General features: G+C 40.4%; 1 protein-coding gene across 1 annotated transcript in view; it reads left to right on the top strand.

Annotated features, from left to right (window-relative positions):
• The first annotated feature begins 14947 nt into the window (after positions 1 to 14947).
• Positions 14948 to 15666, top strand: part of LOC140143398 (uncharacterized) — a 39930-nt gene continuing 39211 nt past the window's right edge. Inside the window, exon 1 of the mRNA XM_072165254.1 lies at positions 14948 to 15063. Within this exon, the coding sequence (XP_072021355.1) occupies positions 14948 to 15063 (116 nt within the window). The remainder of the gene's footprint in view (positions 15064 to 15666) is intronic.

A 15666-nucleotide genomic window follows, 5' to 3' on the forward strand; every position in this document is an offset into this window, starting at 1 on the left:
GCAATAAACAAATAAGTAAATAAATAAACAAATAAATAAATAATGATAAACAAATAAATAAATAAATAAATAAACAAATAAATAAATAAATAAATTCAAAGTATAGACCTTGCCTTTTCCAGAGGTACCGTATATAGGCTACTTTGAATTTGTTTCTACGCTCACCTGTAATGGGTTTGAGCACTTTTAATTCCAAAGTTAGTCACATCATGCAGTTATTGTTAACTATATGTATGCACACAACACAGGGGCACTCGAGTCACAACAGGCAATTGACCTGTACAGGTAGCGCTGTGTTGTAGATATAGGAGATTGAGTTAGCGTCATATATCAACAAGTATAAAAGCTATGATTTTAGTACTTGCTCTATGTTTCAATTACTTATTCTTTTCAAAATATCTGAATTTTTAAACCGGTACAAGCTTTAATAACGGGGGACCATACATTTGTATGAGAAAGGAAATCTACATGCATCTTATCCAAACTCCCAAATTTAGTACTTTCTGTCAATCAAGTATGGTTTATTCTCTACATATCAATCTTTAAATTATTAGCATAGTCCTTATAATAATAGTCCTTGATAAGTAAATGATAGCAAACCAGTGAAAAATATCCCAAAACTCAGTCAGTGGAGCTCCACCCGTACTTGTCAATAGCATCATTATCGAATGGATTAGTCGACCGTAGCGGACAATTCGATCGCTCATTGGATTAATATTATCACGTGGTAAGAAATTTGCATTGGACAATCGATTACTATAATGGTTTAGTACTGCATATTTCGGTTTAATCTTCACTAAGCGGGTTTATGGTTGAAAAGGTCACGGTGAATAACGGGGTGGAGGGCGGATGGATAAATAAAATAACGAATAGATAAATAACTAATTAATCAGATATGGATAATATTGCAAATGACACCTTGATATTTTTGCCAAATTACTATTTTGAGTAATGGGCCAATTAGTTTCCTGCCTTACACAGGATGGAATAGGGATTATCATAGTTCAACTGTTATTTATTGATTAAATAAACCTCTTTTTAAAAAAGTACTTTCAAGGATTTGAAAGTCCACTTAGTCTCACTGTTAAATATACCATGAATTATAGAATTCCAATTGTCATCTTTAAAGGCCTATAACTCAGAAACATGTCTGGCGACTTGTTCCGGGTTTTGTTGTAACTGGTCTACAATATTATGCTTTTATTGGGCGCATCCAGATATTTTTGGCCCACCCCCTAAAGAAGACATGGGAAAATCTTAATCTTTTTTAAGATCTGACCTCGTAAACAACGAGGTCAGATCATATAGCCAGCAGTAGTGCATAGAGTATCATGCCTACGGATTTCATCACAGTCTTACCTTATTACGCTGGTAAGCAGCGTTTGAGATGGTGTTAATCGATAGTCGATAACCGATAATCAATGATCAATCAGCTATGAATATTTAATTGGATTCTAAAAATAATGATCACGGACTCTCATGTTCAAATGCGTGTGTGTGGGTTTGGGGGGTGTATACCCCCCTCGCATGTTGATGCTCGCAATTGCTGAGGACGGCTTTTTACCCTAAAGAAGACATGGGAAAACGCAAACTTATTGGGAATCCCATGTCTTCTTTAGGGTAGGTGCCGTTAATTTCTGGAATAGCCCATTACAGTTTTAAATATACCAACAATTTACGAGGTCCAAATAACATTTGAACAAGGCGATTTTGTAGGTATGTTTGAATTTAATTCATACAGTTAGCATTAACTCAACCTTGTCAACGGGATTTAGGAAAGTCTTTTGGTATATATTGATATTACAGAAGATATAATTTAGGGGCGACATAAAATATATCCTATATTTAGGCTTAGCATACAGAACACGTTTTCTTTTGTATTAATTTGATGTTAAAGATATCATTTAGGTCCTACAGCTTATAATAATTAATATAGGCCTACAGTGTAGCACTTAACAGGGCGTGTTTAGGCCATAGGAAAACATTTTGGTATAATATTTCTAGCTATCTCCTGACGATAGCATTCATATGAAAGGTTTGGATACCAAAACGATTCTCTATATCATAAACGCATCTATGTACAGCACTACTACGGAAACGGGACACTTCACACCCTTTCAATTTCGGACCCGTGCACTTTCGCCCCCCGCCAGTTGATTCATAGTTGTGTGCCCTTAAGGTGCACTGAGCCTGGATGAGCTCTCTCTCTCTCTGTCTCTGCACTCGTGGAAGCTACATGTGCCTGGTTGTGATTATCACATTAGATTAATCCCTAATCCTTTTATTGGCGTGGTGACAGCTTGGATTCGAAACCAGTCATCTCCGAAGTCTCTCAGCTGACCTTCCTGACGAAATTGGTGGTCATCTTGAACCCTAAATGTGTGATCTTTCACAAGACTGTGAGCGATCAGTAAGCTTAAAACAGTAAGCTTAAGCCTGCAAGGCTGCATATTAGCTTTTATTCTGGTTCACATACACGAGTGTAAAAACAATCAGCAATGGCCACAACACATCGTGCGCCGAAGCAATGGCCTTTAACAAAGAACGAAACAATAAACTCATTTGAAAGCTGGAAACACAACCTCCAGTATACACTGTCATTAGACCCAAGCTTTCCTCCCTACTTGGTTGAAGGAGCGGTATGGGACAAAAAAGTCAAAAACTTCCCCTCTTCGAGGTCTCACTAACGATGGTGAGGACATACAGGAAGCCCAAAGGAAAACAGCAGTCCAGAAAAATGCTGCATTGAGCTTATGCTTGGACAAATAGCCAACTATTGTCCAATTATCTCACGAAATACAATACTCAAAAACTGCACCAGCCTGAACAAGATATGGCAAGCCATCCGTCTCCATTTTGTCTTCCAAACAACAGGTGGCCACTTCCTGGAGTTCAACAATATTAGCCTTGGCCCTGATGAACGCCCAGAGGACTCGTACCAGCGTCTAGTAGCATTCACCGAAGACAACCTCATGCGTGAAGGAGGCGGCATCAGTCACCATGACCAAGTCATCGATGAAGATGAGGAGATTACGCCTACACTAGAAAACTTTGTAGTGTTAACGTGGTTGCGTCTTATAAACCCTGATCTGCCCCGATTAGTAAAGCAGCGGTACGGTACAGAGCTAAGATCCCGCACCTTGGCTTCTATCAAAGCCGAAATTTCTCAAGCTCTGGATTCGCTCCTGGATGAGCTGAGCTCAAACGATGCTGCTCGCAGCATGCGCACTAGTAGTCAGCGTAGACCGATGCCTAAATTGAAAGCTAAGAAATCATTTGGTAAATCCTGCCCTCTGTGTGAGCAAGCTGGTCGGCATGACCATGCGCATTTCTTAAGCGAGTGCTCGTACCTCCCTGAAAAGGACAGAAAATACCTGGCCCGCGCTCGTCAGCTTAACATCCTTGATGATTGTGACAGCGACTCAGATTTAGCATGTGCCTTTGTTGACCAATCTGACCATAGTGCGCAGCCCAGCCCAATGTTCAGACAACGCTGCGAATTCATGTTGATCAGTCTCCTTATGTAGATGCATTCCACAAGCACCATGCGGTCCGCATCACCATTGACAGTGGATCCACATGGTAATCTCATTCGCGAAAACACTGTCCAACGATTAGGATGCCCCATTCATCAGAGTTCGCAGTCTGCCCGTCAAGCTGATGGGTCATCCCCTCTTAAGGTAGTTGGGGAAACAACCCTCACTTTTACTCGTGACAGACACTCCTTTGTCTTTAAAGGTCTAGTTGTTAGAGACCTTGACGAAGAAATCATCTTGAAAGATGGTACAATTATCACTTATGGCGCCAACAAGAGCCCCAAACCCCAGCACACTGTTCGTCGTGCCCATATACTTCGTGGACCTTCTCAAAACACTACCATATGGCCAGGCTCATACGTTGAGGTAAATCTCCCTGCAGACATCGTTGAATCAGATGCTACTTTTGCCATTGAGCCCCGTGTTGATACCCCGCTCGGTAGGTTCCTACCGCCCAAACAAGCCTGGCCCAAGCCTGATGTAATCACAAGTATTGCAGGCAGGGTTCGCATTCCCAACAATACTGGTGTGCCACTTGTCATCAGAAAGCATGAACATCTTGGCCAGATACACACTGTTTATTCACCATCACTAACTTCTAAGCCATCACACACTGCTGCAGCAGCATCAGTCAATGTCCCAAAGCCCAGTTCACCGGTTAACTACTCAGCTGCTGTTGCCCTTGACCCAGATGGTATACTTGGCACTTGTGAGCAATCTAACTTCCGCAGTCTTCTCGATGAGTACGATGAGGTTTTTGACCCTAGTTTCCCAGGTTACAATGGTGCTGTCGGCCCTTTCAAATCTGTGGTTAATATGGGACCGGTCCAACCCCCCCCCAACGCAAAGGTCGTCTCCCATTGTATGCACAGGATAAACTCCAAGAGTTGCAATCAAAGTTTGATCAGCTTGAAAAAGCAGGCGTCTTTGCTAGACCTGAAGATATCGGTGTGTGTGTCGAATACCTTAACCCGTCCTTTCTTGTCAAGAAGCCTAATGGAGGCTTTCGTCTGGTTACTGCATTTGCTGATGTCGGTAGATATAGCAAGCCACAACCCTCTCTAATGCCCAATGTAGACTCAACATTGCGTTCAATTGCCAAATGGAAGTATTTGATTGCCACTGACTTGACTAGTGCTTTCTACCAGATCCCTTTATCCCATGAGTCCATGAAATACTGTGGTGTTGCAACTCCCTTTCGTGGGGTGCGTGTGTATACACGGTGTGCCATGGGTATGCCAGGTTCTGAAACAGCCCTTGAGGAACTGATGTGTCGTGTCCTTGGTGACCTCTTAGAGAAAGGTGTCGTAGCAAAACTCGCTGATGACTTGTACTGTGGTGGTAATACTGTGGATGAACTTGTTGAGAATTGGCGTCAAGTTTTGCAAGTTTTGTCTAAGTCTGGGTTACGTCTTTCTGCTTCCAAAACAGTCATTTGCCCCCAAAAGACAGTAATTCTTGGTTGGATTTGGTCAAATGGAACCCTTTGTGCTAGCCCCCATAGCATCGCCACACTTTCCAGCTGCTCGCCTCCAAGCAAAGTTGGTGGCATGCGGTCCTTCATCGGTGCATGCAAGGTTCTGGCCCGTGTCATTCAGAATTGTGCCAGTCTGGTAGCCCCATTAGATGATGCTATTGCAGGGCACCAATCAACTGAAGAGCTTACATGGTCTGATAGTCTGCATACTGCTTTTCACAAGGCTCAAGCAGCACCGTCTTCCGCTAGGGCAGTCACACTTCCCCATCCCAATGATCAGCTTTGGATCATTACTGATGGATCCGTGAAGAAACATAGCATTGGGTCGACATTGTATATTTCCCGCAATGACAAACTCTTCCTCGCCGGGTTCTTCAGTGCTAAATTGCGTGATCGACAGCCAACATGGTTACCCTGTGAAATTGAGGCGCTGTCTATTTCTGCCTCCACCAAGCACTTCAGTCCCTATGTTATTCAGTCCAAACACAAGACATGTATCCTCACTGACAGCAAACCTTGTGTTCAGGCATATGAAAAGCTCTGCCGGGGTGAGTTTTCAGCCAGTCCTCGCGTGTCCACATTCCTCTCCACTGTCAGTCGTTTCCAAGCATCTGTTCGTCATCTTGCAGGATCAGCTAACACCCCTCAGACTTTGCTAGTCGTAATGCCCCTGACTGCACTGAGCCCACTTGTCAAATATGCTCCTTTATCAAACGTGAAGAGGAAGCAACTGTCCTTCGTGTTTCCGCACATGACATTCTGTCCGGGAAAGCTAAGCTCCCCTTTGCCAGCAAAGCAGCTTGGCATGCTATTCAGCAGGAATGCCTGGATCTGCGACGAACACATGCTCATCTAGTTCAGGGCACTCGCCCTTCAAAGAAAGCTACTTCTGTCAAAGATGTGAAGCGCTATTTGCAGGTTGCATCTATCGCTAGAGATGGCCTACTTGTTGTTCGTCGTGATCAACCATTGTCCCCAACTCGCGATTGTATTGTTGTTCCCAGACAGGTCTTAAATGGTCTTCTCACTGCCCTGCACATCCAACTTGACCATCCCTCAAACATCAGCTCAGTTTGGTGACCCAGCGTTACTTTTATGCTCTTGATATGGACAAGGCTATTGATCAAGTGACATCAACTTGTCACCAGTGTGCTTCTCTGTCCAATGCCCCTAAGGCATTGATCGAGCAGTCCTCAAGTGACCCTCCCGATGCAGTTGGCATTTCTTTGCAGCTGATATCCTGAAGCGTAGCCGCCAGCTAGTCCTTGTGCTGCGCGAAACCTCAACGTCCTACACAGCTTCTTGCATTGTCGAGAATGAACAACATGGCACATTGCGTGATGCCCTGATTCAATTGTGCATTGAACTTCGTCCACTTGATGGCCCCCTGCAGTCATTCGTACTGACCCAGCACCAGGGTTTGTTCGACTCGCCAATGACAAACTTCTCACACGTTACCATCTATCGGTTGAGATCGGTCGCATTAAAAATAATAACAAGAATCCTGTTGCTGAGAAAGCCATTCGTGAGCTTGAAGATGAGTTGCTCAGACAAGATTCTACAGGTGGTCCGGCTACAGCATTATCACTTGCCATTGCTACTGCAGCCCTTAATACTCGCATCAGATCCCGAGGTCTTTCAGCCCGTGAGATGTGGTTTCAGCGAGACCAGTTTACCAATGAGCAGGTTCCTTTCACTGATTGTCAAATGATTCAGGCCCAGCATGCCTTGCGAAAAGCCAACCACCCACACAGTGCTCATTCAAAGGCCCCATTAGCCTCTGCCTCCCCAGCAGCAGAGTTGGAGGTTGGTGATCTTGCCTACCTCTACTCAGATCGCAAAAAATCTCATGCTAGAGATCGCTACTTAGTCACTACTATCGAAGGCCCATGGTGCAACATCCGCAAATTTGTGGGTTCTCAGCTTCGGAATACTTCTTATCGTATCAAGAAATCTGAGTGCTTTAAGGTCCAGTATTATCCTGACCTGGATTCTCGTCCCTTTCCCAAGTCGTCTCCACCCACCGAGGATTCCGAGTTTGTTGAAGCTACATGTGCCTGGTTGTGATTATCACATTAGATTAATCCCTAATCCTTTTATTGGCGCCCTTTCTATTTCGCACCCGTGCACTTTCGAAATTGAAAGAGTGTGAACCGTCCAGCATTCACAGTTTCCACCTCGAAACACCTGAGCACACAATTTCGTCCAAGCAGCAGTAGGCTACACACTGAGTCTGTGTTTGAGTGCGAGGCCGGTCGAGTGCAGATCCGTCGAACACGCGTTTCAATACGGAATAAATGCTAACCTCATCGTGACATCATCCAAGCAGCAAAGTTCATTTCCTATTGAAAAAGCGTTATTCGACGGATCTGCAGTCGACTATTCTGTTGAGTGCATAGTATCATAAGAACTGTGTGAGCTTCTAGCTGGAAAATAGGCGTGATTGGTTTTTGTCAAAACCTCAAGTGTTCCCTTCATCCAATCAGATTTTTTTAGCGAACGAAAGCCAACACATTCCGCTAAAAACACTTCTTTCATTAGGTCAACAGATGACGCAATTCAATGTTTATATATAGCAAGGCGAATGTGGTATCTGCCATCAACCTATTCACGCACAATTTTTGACCAAAATGTAGGTTTTAAAAGTCAAAACTTTACCTCAAGTGATATGCTTATCATATTTTTCCAATGTCATTAAATGAAAGATCACACTTATATTGTCCATAATTATACTAGCTTCATTTTAATGAGCAATAGCCAATTCTCTTTAAATTGCAAATCTTGTGCAAAAAATTATATCGCCTGTTTTGTCATACTGTTGTAAATTCCATCAACTATGATTTTACTAAAGACCCGGATAAGAGAGCGCTTACAAATTAATATGTAAGGCCATATATACAGGAGAAGTAAATCATACATTAACATTTTCATCGTCCAATTATTATAGCCCCGTTATGGCCTCGCTAGATCTCGTGTAAAATGCTTTAATCTGTTAAAATGTTTGAAAATATTTCATTTGAACGCGCGCCCAGAACGCATGAAAGTATCTCAGTTCGCATCACTTTTTAGGAGACTCTAACGATTAATTCTAAAACGGTTGTCATCTTTGTTCAAAACTTTTGCACGAGACCCCTAATATGTAGCCACAAAGTGGCTGCTCTACTATTTGGTATAGTTTGATGTTTAATATTTTTTTGCTGTCTTCTGAAGATAGCATACGGTAATCATTTAGCATTTAGGCCTAACAGAACGGGTTTTAGGGAAGCCTTATGGTATCATAATTTTGTGTGTCATGTTGTTTTTTTTGTTGTTGTTGTTTTTGCTGTTTCATGTTTTTTCATCTACTTGAATTGGCATTCCCATATTTTTCCATTTTATTTCTCTATATTTTAGTCTCATCACGATTTTCAGGTCCCGGATAGTCCGCTTTAGTTTTAGGCTTTAGGATTTTCATGAATTGATGAGGGAGGGAGGTGTTTTTTTTTTCAGTGTAAAATCAGCATTGTCTGTAGTTTTCGGTCTTTTCCAACAGTGCTCGAGGAAACGATGAGGCACTTTTTTTCAAATGTGGATTCTGAGGGATAAACCCCCTAGAGTACCATAAAAAGACTTGGAAGTGGTCCTTGTTCTCTAATAAACTTATTTATATGTATGAAAAATTCATAAATCATTCCAAAGTCTAAAATAATTGAAAAATCTATAAAAAAATCTGACAAATCCCAGAAATTGAGGAGGGAGGGACGAGAACCAAAACATTAATTTTATACGGCCTTAGTTGTGCGTGCTGGTTGGATGGAAAATACGGCTATTTCAAATATTAGGCCCTAAGCCTACTCTTGCGCGCAGTTTTAAAGTAACTTCATGAAGTCTAATTTCCATGAAAATTGGCACAGTTGTTCAGAATAAATCAATCTTAAAAACAACGAAGTGATTTTAATATTGAAATTTGACGTTTTCCCCGATTTGCAGCAAATTATCCATATTTAACGACCTGAACATTTTTTCAAAAAAAAAATCTCTTCATTATTTGTCATGTTTGTTGGAATGAGTTATTGTGAGCAACTATGCCAAATTTGACAAGAATCTGACGACTAGAAGTAGGCTACTTTAAACAAGAAATGTCTTTAAAAAAGACAATGCCTCCAAGATACCAGTGGACACCTTTTGTTATTAGTTAAGGAGATACTTATAATGCTAGCTTTAAGGTACCGCTATTGGATATAGATTTTTGTCTGATTAAAATATGTGAGTCCATTTTCTCCTAATACAAGACTGAAAATTTTATTTTAATCGGATATTAACGGTTACCAAAATATGGCATGTCAAAATGGAGCGAAACCAAGTCGTTGGCAACAACTTTCTTTTGTTTTTGTTATGCAATGTTGTCAGGTAGGCCTTATTTTCTAATTATATATGCAAGAATTATGCTCTGTTCATCATGTTCCCCTTTGTGGTCATATTCCTGTTGTTGCGCAGTGAGCGGCTCTGACGAATACTTGGGCATAAAGTTATAAATTTCCATATTATTATTATTATTATTATTATTATTATTAACTGCTTTGCATGGGACATGTAGTGCATGGAACCGAGCTTGATGGCGCATGGAGGGTCATGGATTGAGTGTAGGCTTATCGGTCGAGCAATTTTTTTTTTCAAAAGGGACTCCCTCACTCTCTCTGTTCCCATGTGTAAATAGTATTTATTTTCCATAAAATGTTAGCTTTTACTGTCAGATATGTCCCCTTTTAATTTTGAGCCGAACAAGTGAGGTAAAGACAATTGGAATTTACTACTAGCGCCCATGCATGTTAGTGTTACTACCGCGATTGTAATACGGTACGATCCTCGGGGTGTGTGTATCCCGCACGCCGTGTACGTACTGTGCATACGTGTTCGACTAATATTTCCATCGTAATAATAAAACGCCGGTTCCATCGTTTTATTCAAAATCTCGATTTTGACAAAACTACAGCACCTAAAGTCTTGATTTTTGCAGAGTATCTTTATTGACTAAAGTACATTACAATCGTGTAAAACCAAAATTTAAAAGCATTTTCAGAGCGTTCTCCTCAGCAAATGTTATAATATGGCTTTAAGTACTGAAATTTATACTATAGGCCTATTATATACGGTACTATAATAAATAGGCTACGGTTTGTATGTCATTTTGTATGTGACGGTATGATGGGAAGTGGCTGAAAAGAACAAAAAAAAAAAAATATGGGAACACGTCCCCCATGTTGTTTACATCCATGATGTATTGTATGTAGGGTTAAGTAGGCCTATAATCATGGTGGGAGTAGGCCCAATTTTAGGCTTTGGATTTTAGTCAGAAATTTACCTAACCCAAGTGCAGGTCAAACTGCCAACTGCCAAGGGCTAGTAAAGGACTAGCCCCGGGCCTAGCCCCAGACTAGTCATGCTAGCATCATGCACTTAGTCATGCACTACACATAACTGTGCGACATACAATGTAGATTTGACACGGGTTCTGTTTTGTATTTTAATTGAGGTCAAACTCATGAACTTACCATTTAAATGTTGATATCAAGATGAACAGAAATAAATAATCCATTCTACTTTCTAGTCATAAACCGGCACGGATCTCACTGTTTAGTGTCATGTATGGTCACTGATGGTCATGAGTTTGCAATATTGAAATTGTTATTGAAATCAGTTTCTTCCAAGTTCAAGATAAAAGTAACATGATTGTATTGAAATGTAAGTTATAAACATTCTTCCTGCTGTCCAGCGGGTATGAACTAATATTATGATGTAGACACGATGATTGCGGCCTAGTCGAGCCTAGCCTGCATGTCAGTCGGTCTGCTGACTCGCCGCAAAAATACCTCCAATTTTGCACAAAACAATCCATGATGTCAAATTATCACATCCAAAGTGTCGCCATGAACGTCAGCTTCAACTTCTCCAGCCAAAGTTTTTGCATTGATAATCAGGTTTCATGTAATCATGAAATTAAACCTTGTTTAATGTGTATTCCCATTGCCACACACAGCTACGGTTGTCCGACTTGATTTCTACGATATTGCTGATGTGATGAGGCTACAACCCATAATTAAATACCGAATTAAAAAAAATACTAGTTTGCGTCTGACGTCATGACAAAGGCGTGCCGTGATTGGTTGCTGACCTGCGCAGTATGGCATTTTTGGTCTGGTTGACAGGACGGCATACGCAAGCTAGTCTTTTTAATTCGGTCTTCAATAAAATCAGCATTGTCTGTAGTTTTCGGTCTTTTCCAACAGTGCTCGAGGAAACGATGAGGCACTTTTTTTCAAATGTGAGATTCTGAGGGTTAAACCCCTAGAGTACCATAAAAAGACTTGGAAGTGGTCCTTGTTCTCTAATAAACTTATTTATATGTATGAAAAATTCATAAATCATTCCAAAGTCTAAAATAATTGAAAAATCTATAAAAAAAAATCTGACAAATCCCAGAAATTGAGGAGGGAGGGGACGAGAACCAAAACATTAATTTTATACGGCCTTAGTTGTGCGTGCTGGTTGGATGGAAAATACGGCTATTTCAAATATTAGGCCCTAAGCCTACTCTTGCGCGCAGTTTTAAAGTAACTTCATGAAGTCTAATTTCCATGAAAATTGGCACAGTTGTTCAGAATAAATCAATCTTAAAAACAACGAAGTGATTTTAATATTGAAATTTGACGTTTTCCCCGATTTGCAGCAAATTATCCATATTTAACGACCTGAACATTTTTTCAAAAAAAATCTCTTCATTATTTGTCATGTTTGTTGGAATGAGTTATTGTGAGCAACTATGCCAAATTTGACAAGAATCTGACGACTAGAAGTAGGCTACTTTAAACAAGAAATGTCTTTAAAAAAGACAATGCCTCCAAGATACCAGTGGACACCTTTTGTTATTAGTTAAGGAGATACTTATAATGCTAGCTTTAAGGTACCGCTATTGGATATAGATTTTTGTCTGATTAAAATATGTGAGTCCATTTTCTCCTAATACAAGACTGAAAATTTTATTTTAATCGGATATTAACGGTTACCAAAATATGGCATGTCAAAATGGAGCGAAACCAAGTCGTTGGCAACAACTTTCTTTTGTTTTTGTTATGCAATGTTGTCAGGTAGGCCTTATTTTCTAATTATATATGCAAGAATTATGCTCTGTTCATCATGTTCCCCTTTGTGGTCATATTCCTGTTGTTGCGCAGTGAGCGGCTCTGACGAATACTTGGGCATAAAGTTATAAATTTCCATATTATTATTATTATTATTATTATTATTATTAACTGCTTTGCATGGGACATGTAGTGCATGGAACCGAGCTTGATGGCGCATGGAGGGTCATGGATTGAGTGTAGGCTTATCGGTCGAGCAATTTTTTTTCAAAAGGACTCCCTCACTCTCTCTGTTCCCATGTGTAAATAGTATTTATTTTCCATAAAATGTTAGCTTTTACTGTCAGATATGTCCCCTTTTAATTTTGAGCCGAACAAGTGAGGTAAAGACAATTGGAATTTACTACTAGCGCCCATGCATGTTAGTGTTACTACCGCGATTGTAATACGGTACGATCCTCGGGGTGTGTGTATCCCGCACGCCGTGTACGTACTGTGCATACGTGTTCGACTAATATTTCCATCGTAATAATAAAACGCCGGTTCCATCGTTTTATTCAAAATCTCGGATTTTGACAAAACTACAACACCTAAAGTCTTGATTTTTGCAGAGTATCTTTATTGACTAAAGTACATTACAATCGTGTAAAACCAAAATTTAAAAGCATTTTCAGAGCGTTCTCCTCAGCAAATGTTATAATATGGCTTTAAGTACTGAAATTTATACTATAGGCCTATTATATACGGTACTATAATAAATAGGCTACGGTTTGTATGTCATTTTGTATGTGACGGTATGATGGGAAGTGGCTGAAAAGAACAAAAAAAAAAGTATGGGAACACGTCCCCCATGTTGTTTACATCCATGATGTATTGTATGTAGGGTTAAGTAGGCCTATAATCATGGTGGGAGTAGGCCCAATTTTAGGCTTTGGATTTTAGTCAGAAATTTACCTAACCCAAGTGCAGGTCAAACTGCCAACTGCCAAGGGCTAGTAAAGGACTAGCCCCGGGCCTAGCCCTAGACTAGTCATGCTAGCATCATGCACTTAGTCATGCACTACACATAACTGTGCGACATACAATGTAGATTTGACACGGGTTCTGTTTTGTATTTTAATTGAGGTCAAACTCATGAACTTACCATTTAAATGTTGATATCAAGATGAACAGAAATAAATAATCCATTCTACTTTCTAGTCATAAACCGGCACGGATCTCACTGTTTAGTGTCATGTATGGTCACTGATGGTCATGAGTTTGCAATATTGAAATTGTTATTGAAATCAGTTTCTTCCAAGTTCAAGATAAAAGTAACATGATTGTATTGAAATGTAAGTTATAAACATTCTTCCTGCTGTCCAGCGGGTATGAACTAATTATGATGTAGACACGATGATTGCGGCCTAGTCGAGCCTAGCCTGCATGTCAGTCGGTCTGCTGACTCGCCGCAAAAAATACCTCCAATTTTGCACAAAACAATCCATGATGTCAAATTATCACATCCAAAGTGTCGCCATGAACGTCAGCTTCAACTTCTCCAGCCAAAGTTTTTGCATTGATAATCAGGTTTCATGTAATCATGAAATTAAACCTTGTTTAATGTGTATTCCCATTGCCACACACAGCTACGGTTGTCCGACTTGATTTCTACGATATTGCTGATGTGATGAGGCTACAACCCATAATTAAATACCGAATTAAAAAAATACTAGTTTGCGTCTGACGTCATGACAAAGGCGCGCCGTGATTGGTTGCTGACCTGCGCAGTATGGCATTTTTGGTCTGGTTGACAGGACGGCATACGCAAGCTAGTCTTTTTAATTCGGTCTTCAATTATACAGTACTTGTCAGAATATAAATTTGTACAATCGGCCTACATGCCGCGCAATGTGCGGCATTTTAGGTGTAAATTTCAAAGCATACTACCTCCTGCGGAGGCAGAAAAACTGCGCGCAAGGGTAAAAACGCCGGAATTTGTGTATTGTGTATAGGAAAATGAACAGTAACTGCAAGCAGTATGTTGAACATTTTTCAAATATACTTAAACCTTAAAATGCCATTTTTACCACTATTTCCTGATTTCACCTGGCAAGCCTTACCTTAAAAGTAAAAAGCGCATAACAAAAGCCAACAAAAAATCTTAAATATTAGGCCGGCGGCCAGCATTGGGACAAGACAGGTGGGACAGCTTCCCCCACCTACCCCCTTGGCTACGCCACGGCCCCACACAAACACACACATTCATATTGAAAGTCCCCCCTCCATGAAAAAGTCCTGGCTATATTTTGTTACCCACTGAAGATAGCATTTTAATAGCATTCATTGATGCCCGCTACACACGGGCTACACACCACTTGAAGCTTTCCAAAACACAACTTTCGTGCATGTGATACAAACCACAAAGTTGAACTGAGCTGACACTACCAAATCACCCTGCACATCAAAGCTCCCCAACAAATCACCCCACCCCATACCCGTACCCATACACCCCCACCCCCACCCCAACACACCCCTACCTTGTATGGACACCCCTTAATTGCTTATAAGTGAGTATTAATATTCTTACTAAGTTACTATATATTATTAAGCTTGACAGCATGACTAATTATTCAAACCAGAATCAAAGGGTTGACCTAGTCAAACAAAATAAGCAAATATATTACAATTTTGGACTTTGATCTTTATCTTTCTCTTTCTGTAGCACTGACAAACAGCGCGGGCAAAACAAGATGGTTCCCAAATATTTATCACGTTGTGTTGGTGTGACTACGGTACTTATATTCGTGTTGGGCATAACTTTTCTTTTTATCAACATGCTGACGGATGGATCCCAAATACAAATGGAAAACACATCTTCTTACAGAAATTTATTAAAATCGATCTATCAATCTAACTCCATCGAAACTTCGGAATCTAAGAATATTTCTCGGTACGTACAATGTATACGATCTAAATATTGTGATGCGATCAAGCAAAATAGGTCGGAACTCGGAAATATTGATTGTGAGATATAGCCAAACAAAGGAAATAATAATTTCCTTTTGTTTCCTGTTGTTTTCGAAACTCTTTAATTACTCATAATATATGGAACGGGATGTTTTCGATGTTTTTTTTTTCCAAAATGGAGCTTTGTAAATGCTTTTTTTTTACTATAGAAACTGAAATTTAATATTTCCGAGTTCCGACTGATTTTGCTTGACCGTATCACAATTGTATATAATCTAGTAGGCCTACCAGCCTTCTAGCCTGAAGGGCAAAGGTTTTACATTATACTTTTTTTTCGAGTAGAAATCTGTGAGTAGAAATAAACAAAGGATCATATTTAGATGATCTATGATTTAATCGCACACACCCATCGTTATGATCTGCCTTTTGCTCTCTTCTAATCATCCCGGGCCTATCATCAGCCAGGTGCAAGGTCGGTTGAGAGATCCAAGGCAGTTGCCGTCTCTTCTTTCTGAGGATGTACTTCTCCCCGACCCCGGCCTCCCCACATTCCGTGGGTCTGCTTACCTCCATTAACTCTCGTAAT

The sequence above is a fragment of the Amphiura filiformis genome, unplaced genomic scaffold (assembly GCF_039555335.1).
Source record: "Amphiura filiformis unplaced genomic scaffold, Afil_fr2py scaffold_21, whole genome shotgun sequence".
NCBI lineage: Eukaryota > Metazoa > Echinodermata > Ophiuroidea > Amphilepidida > Amphiuridae > Amphiura > Amphiura filiformis.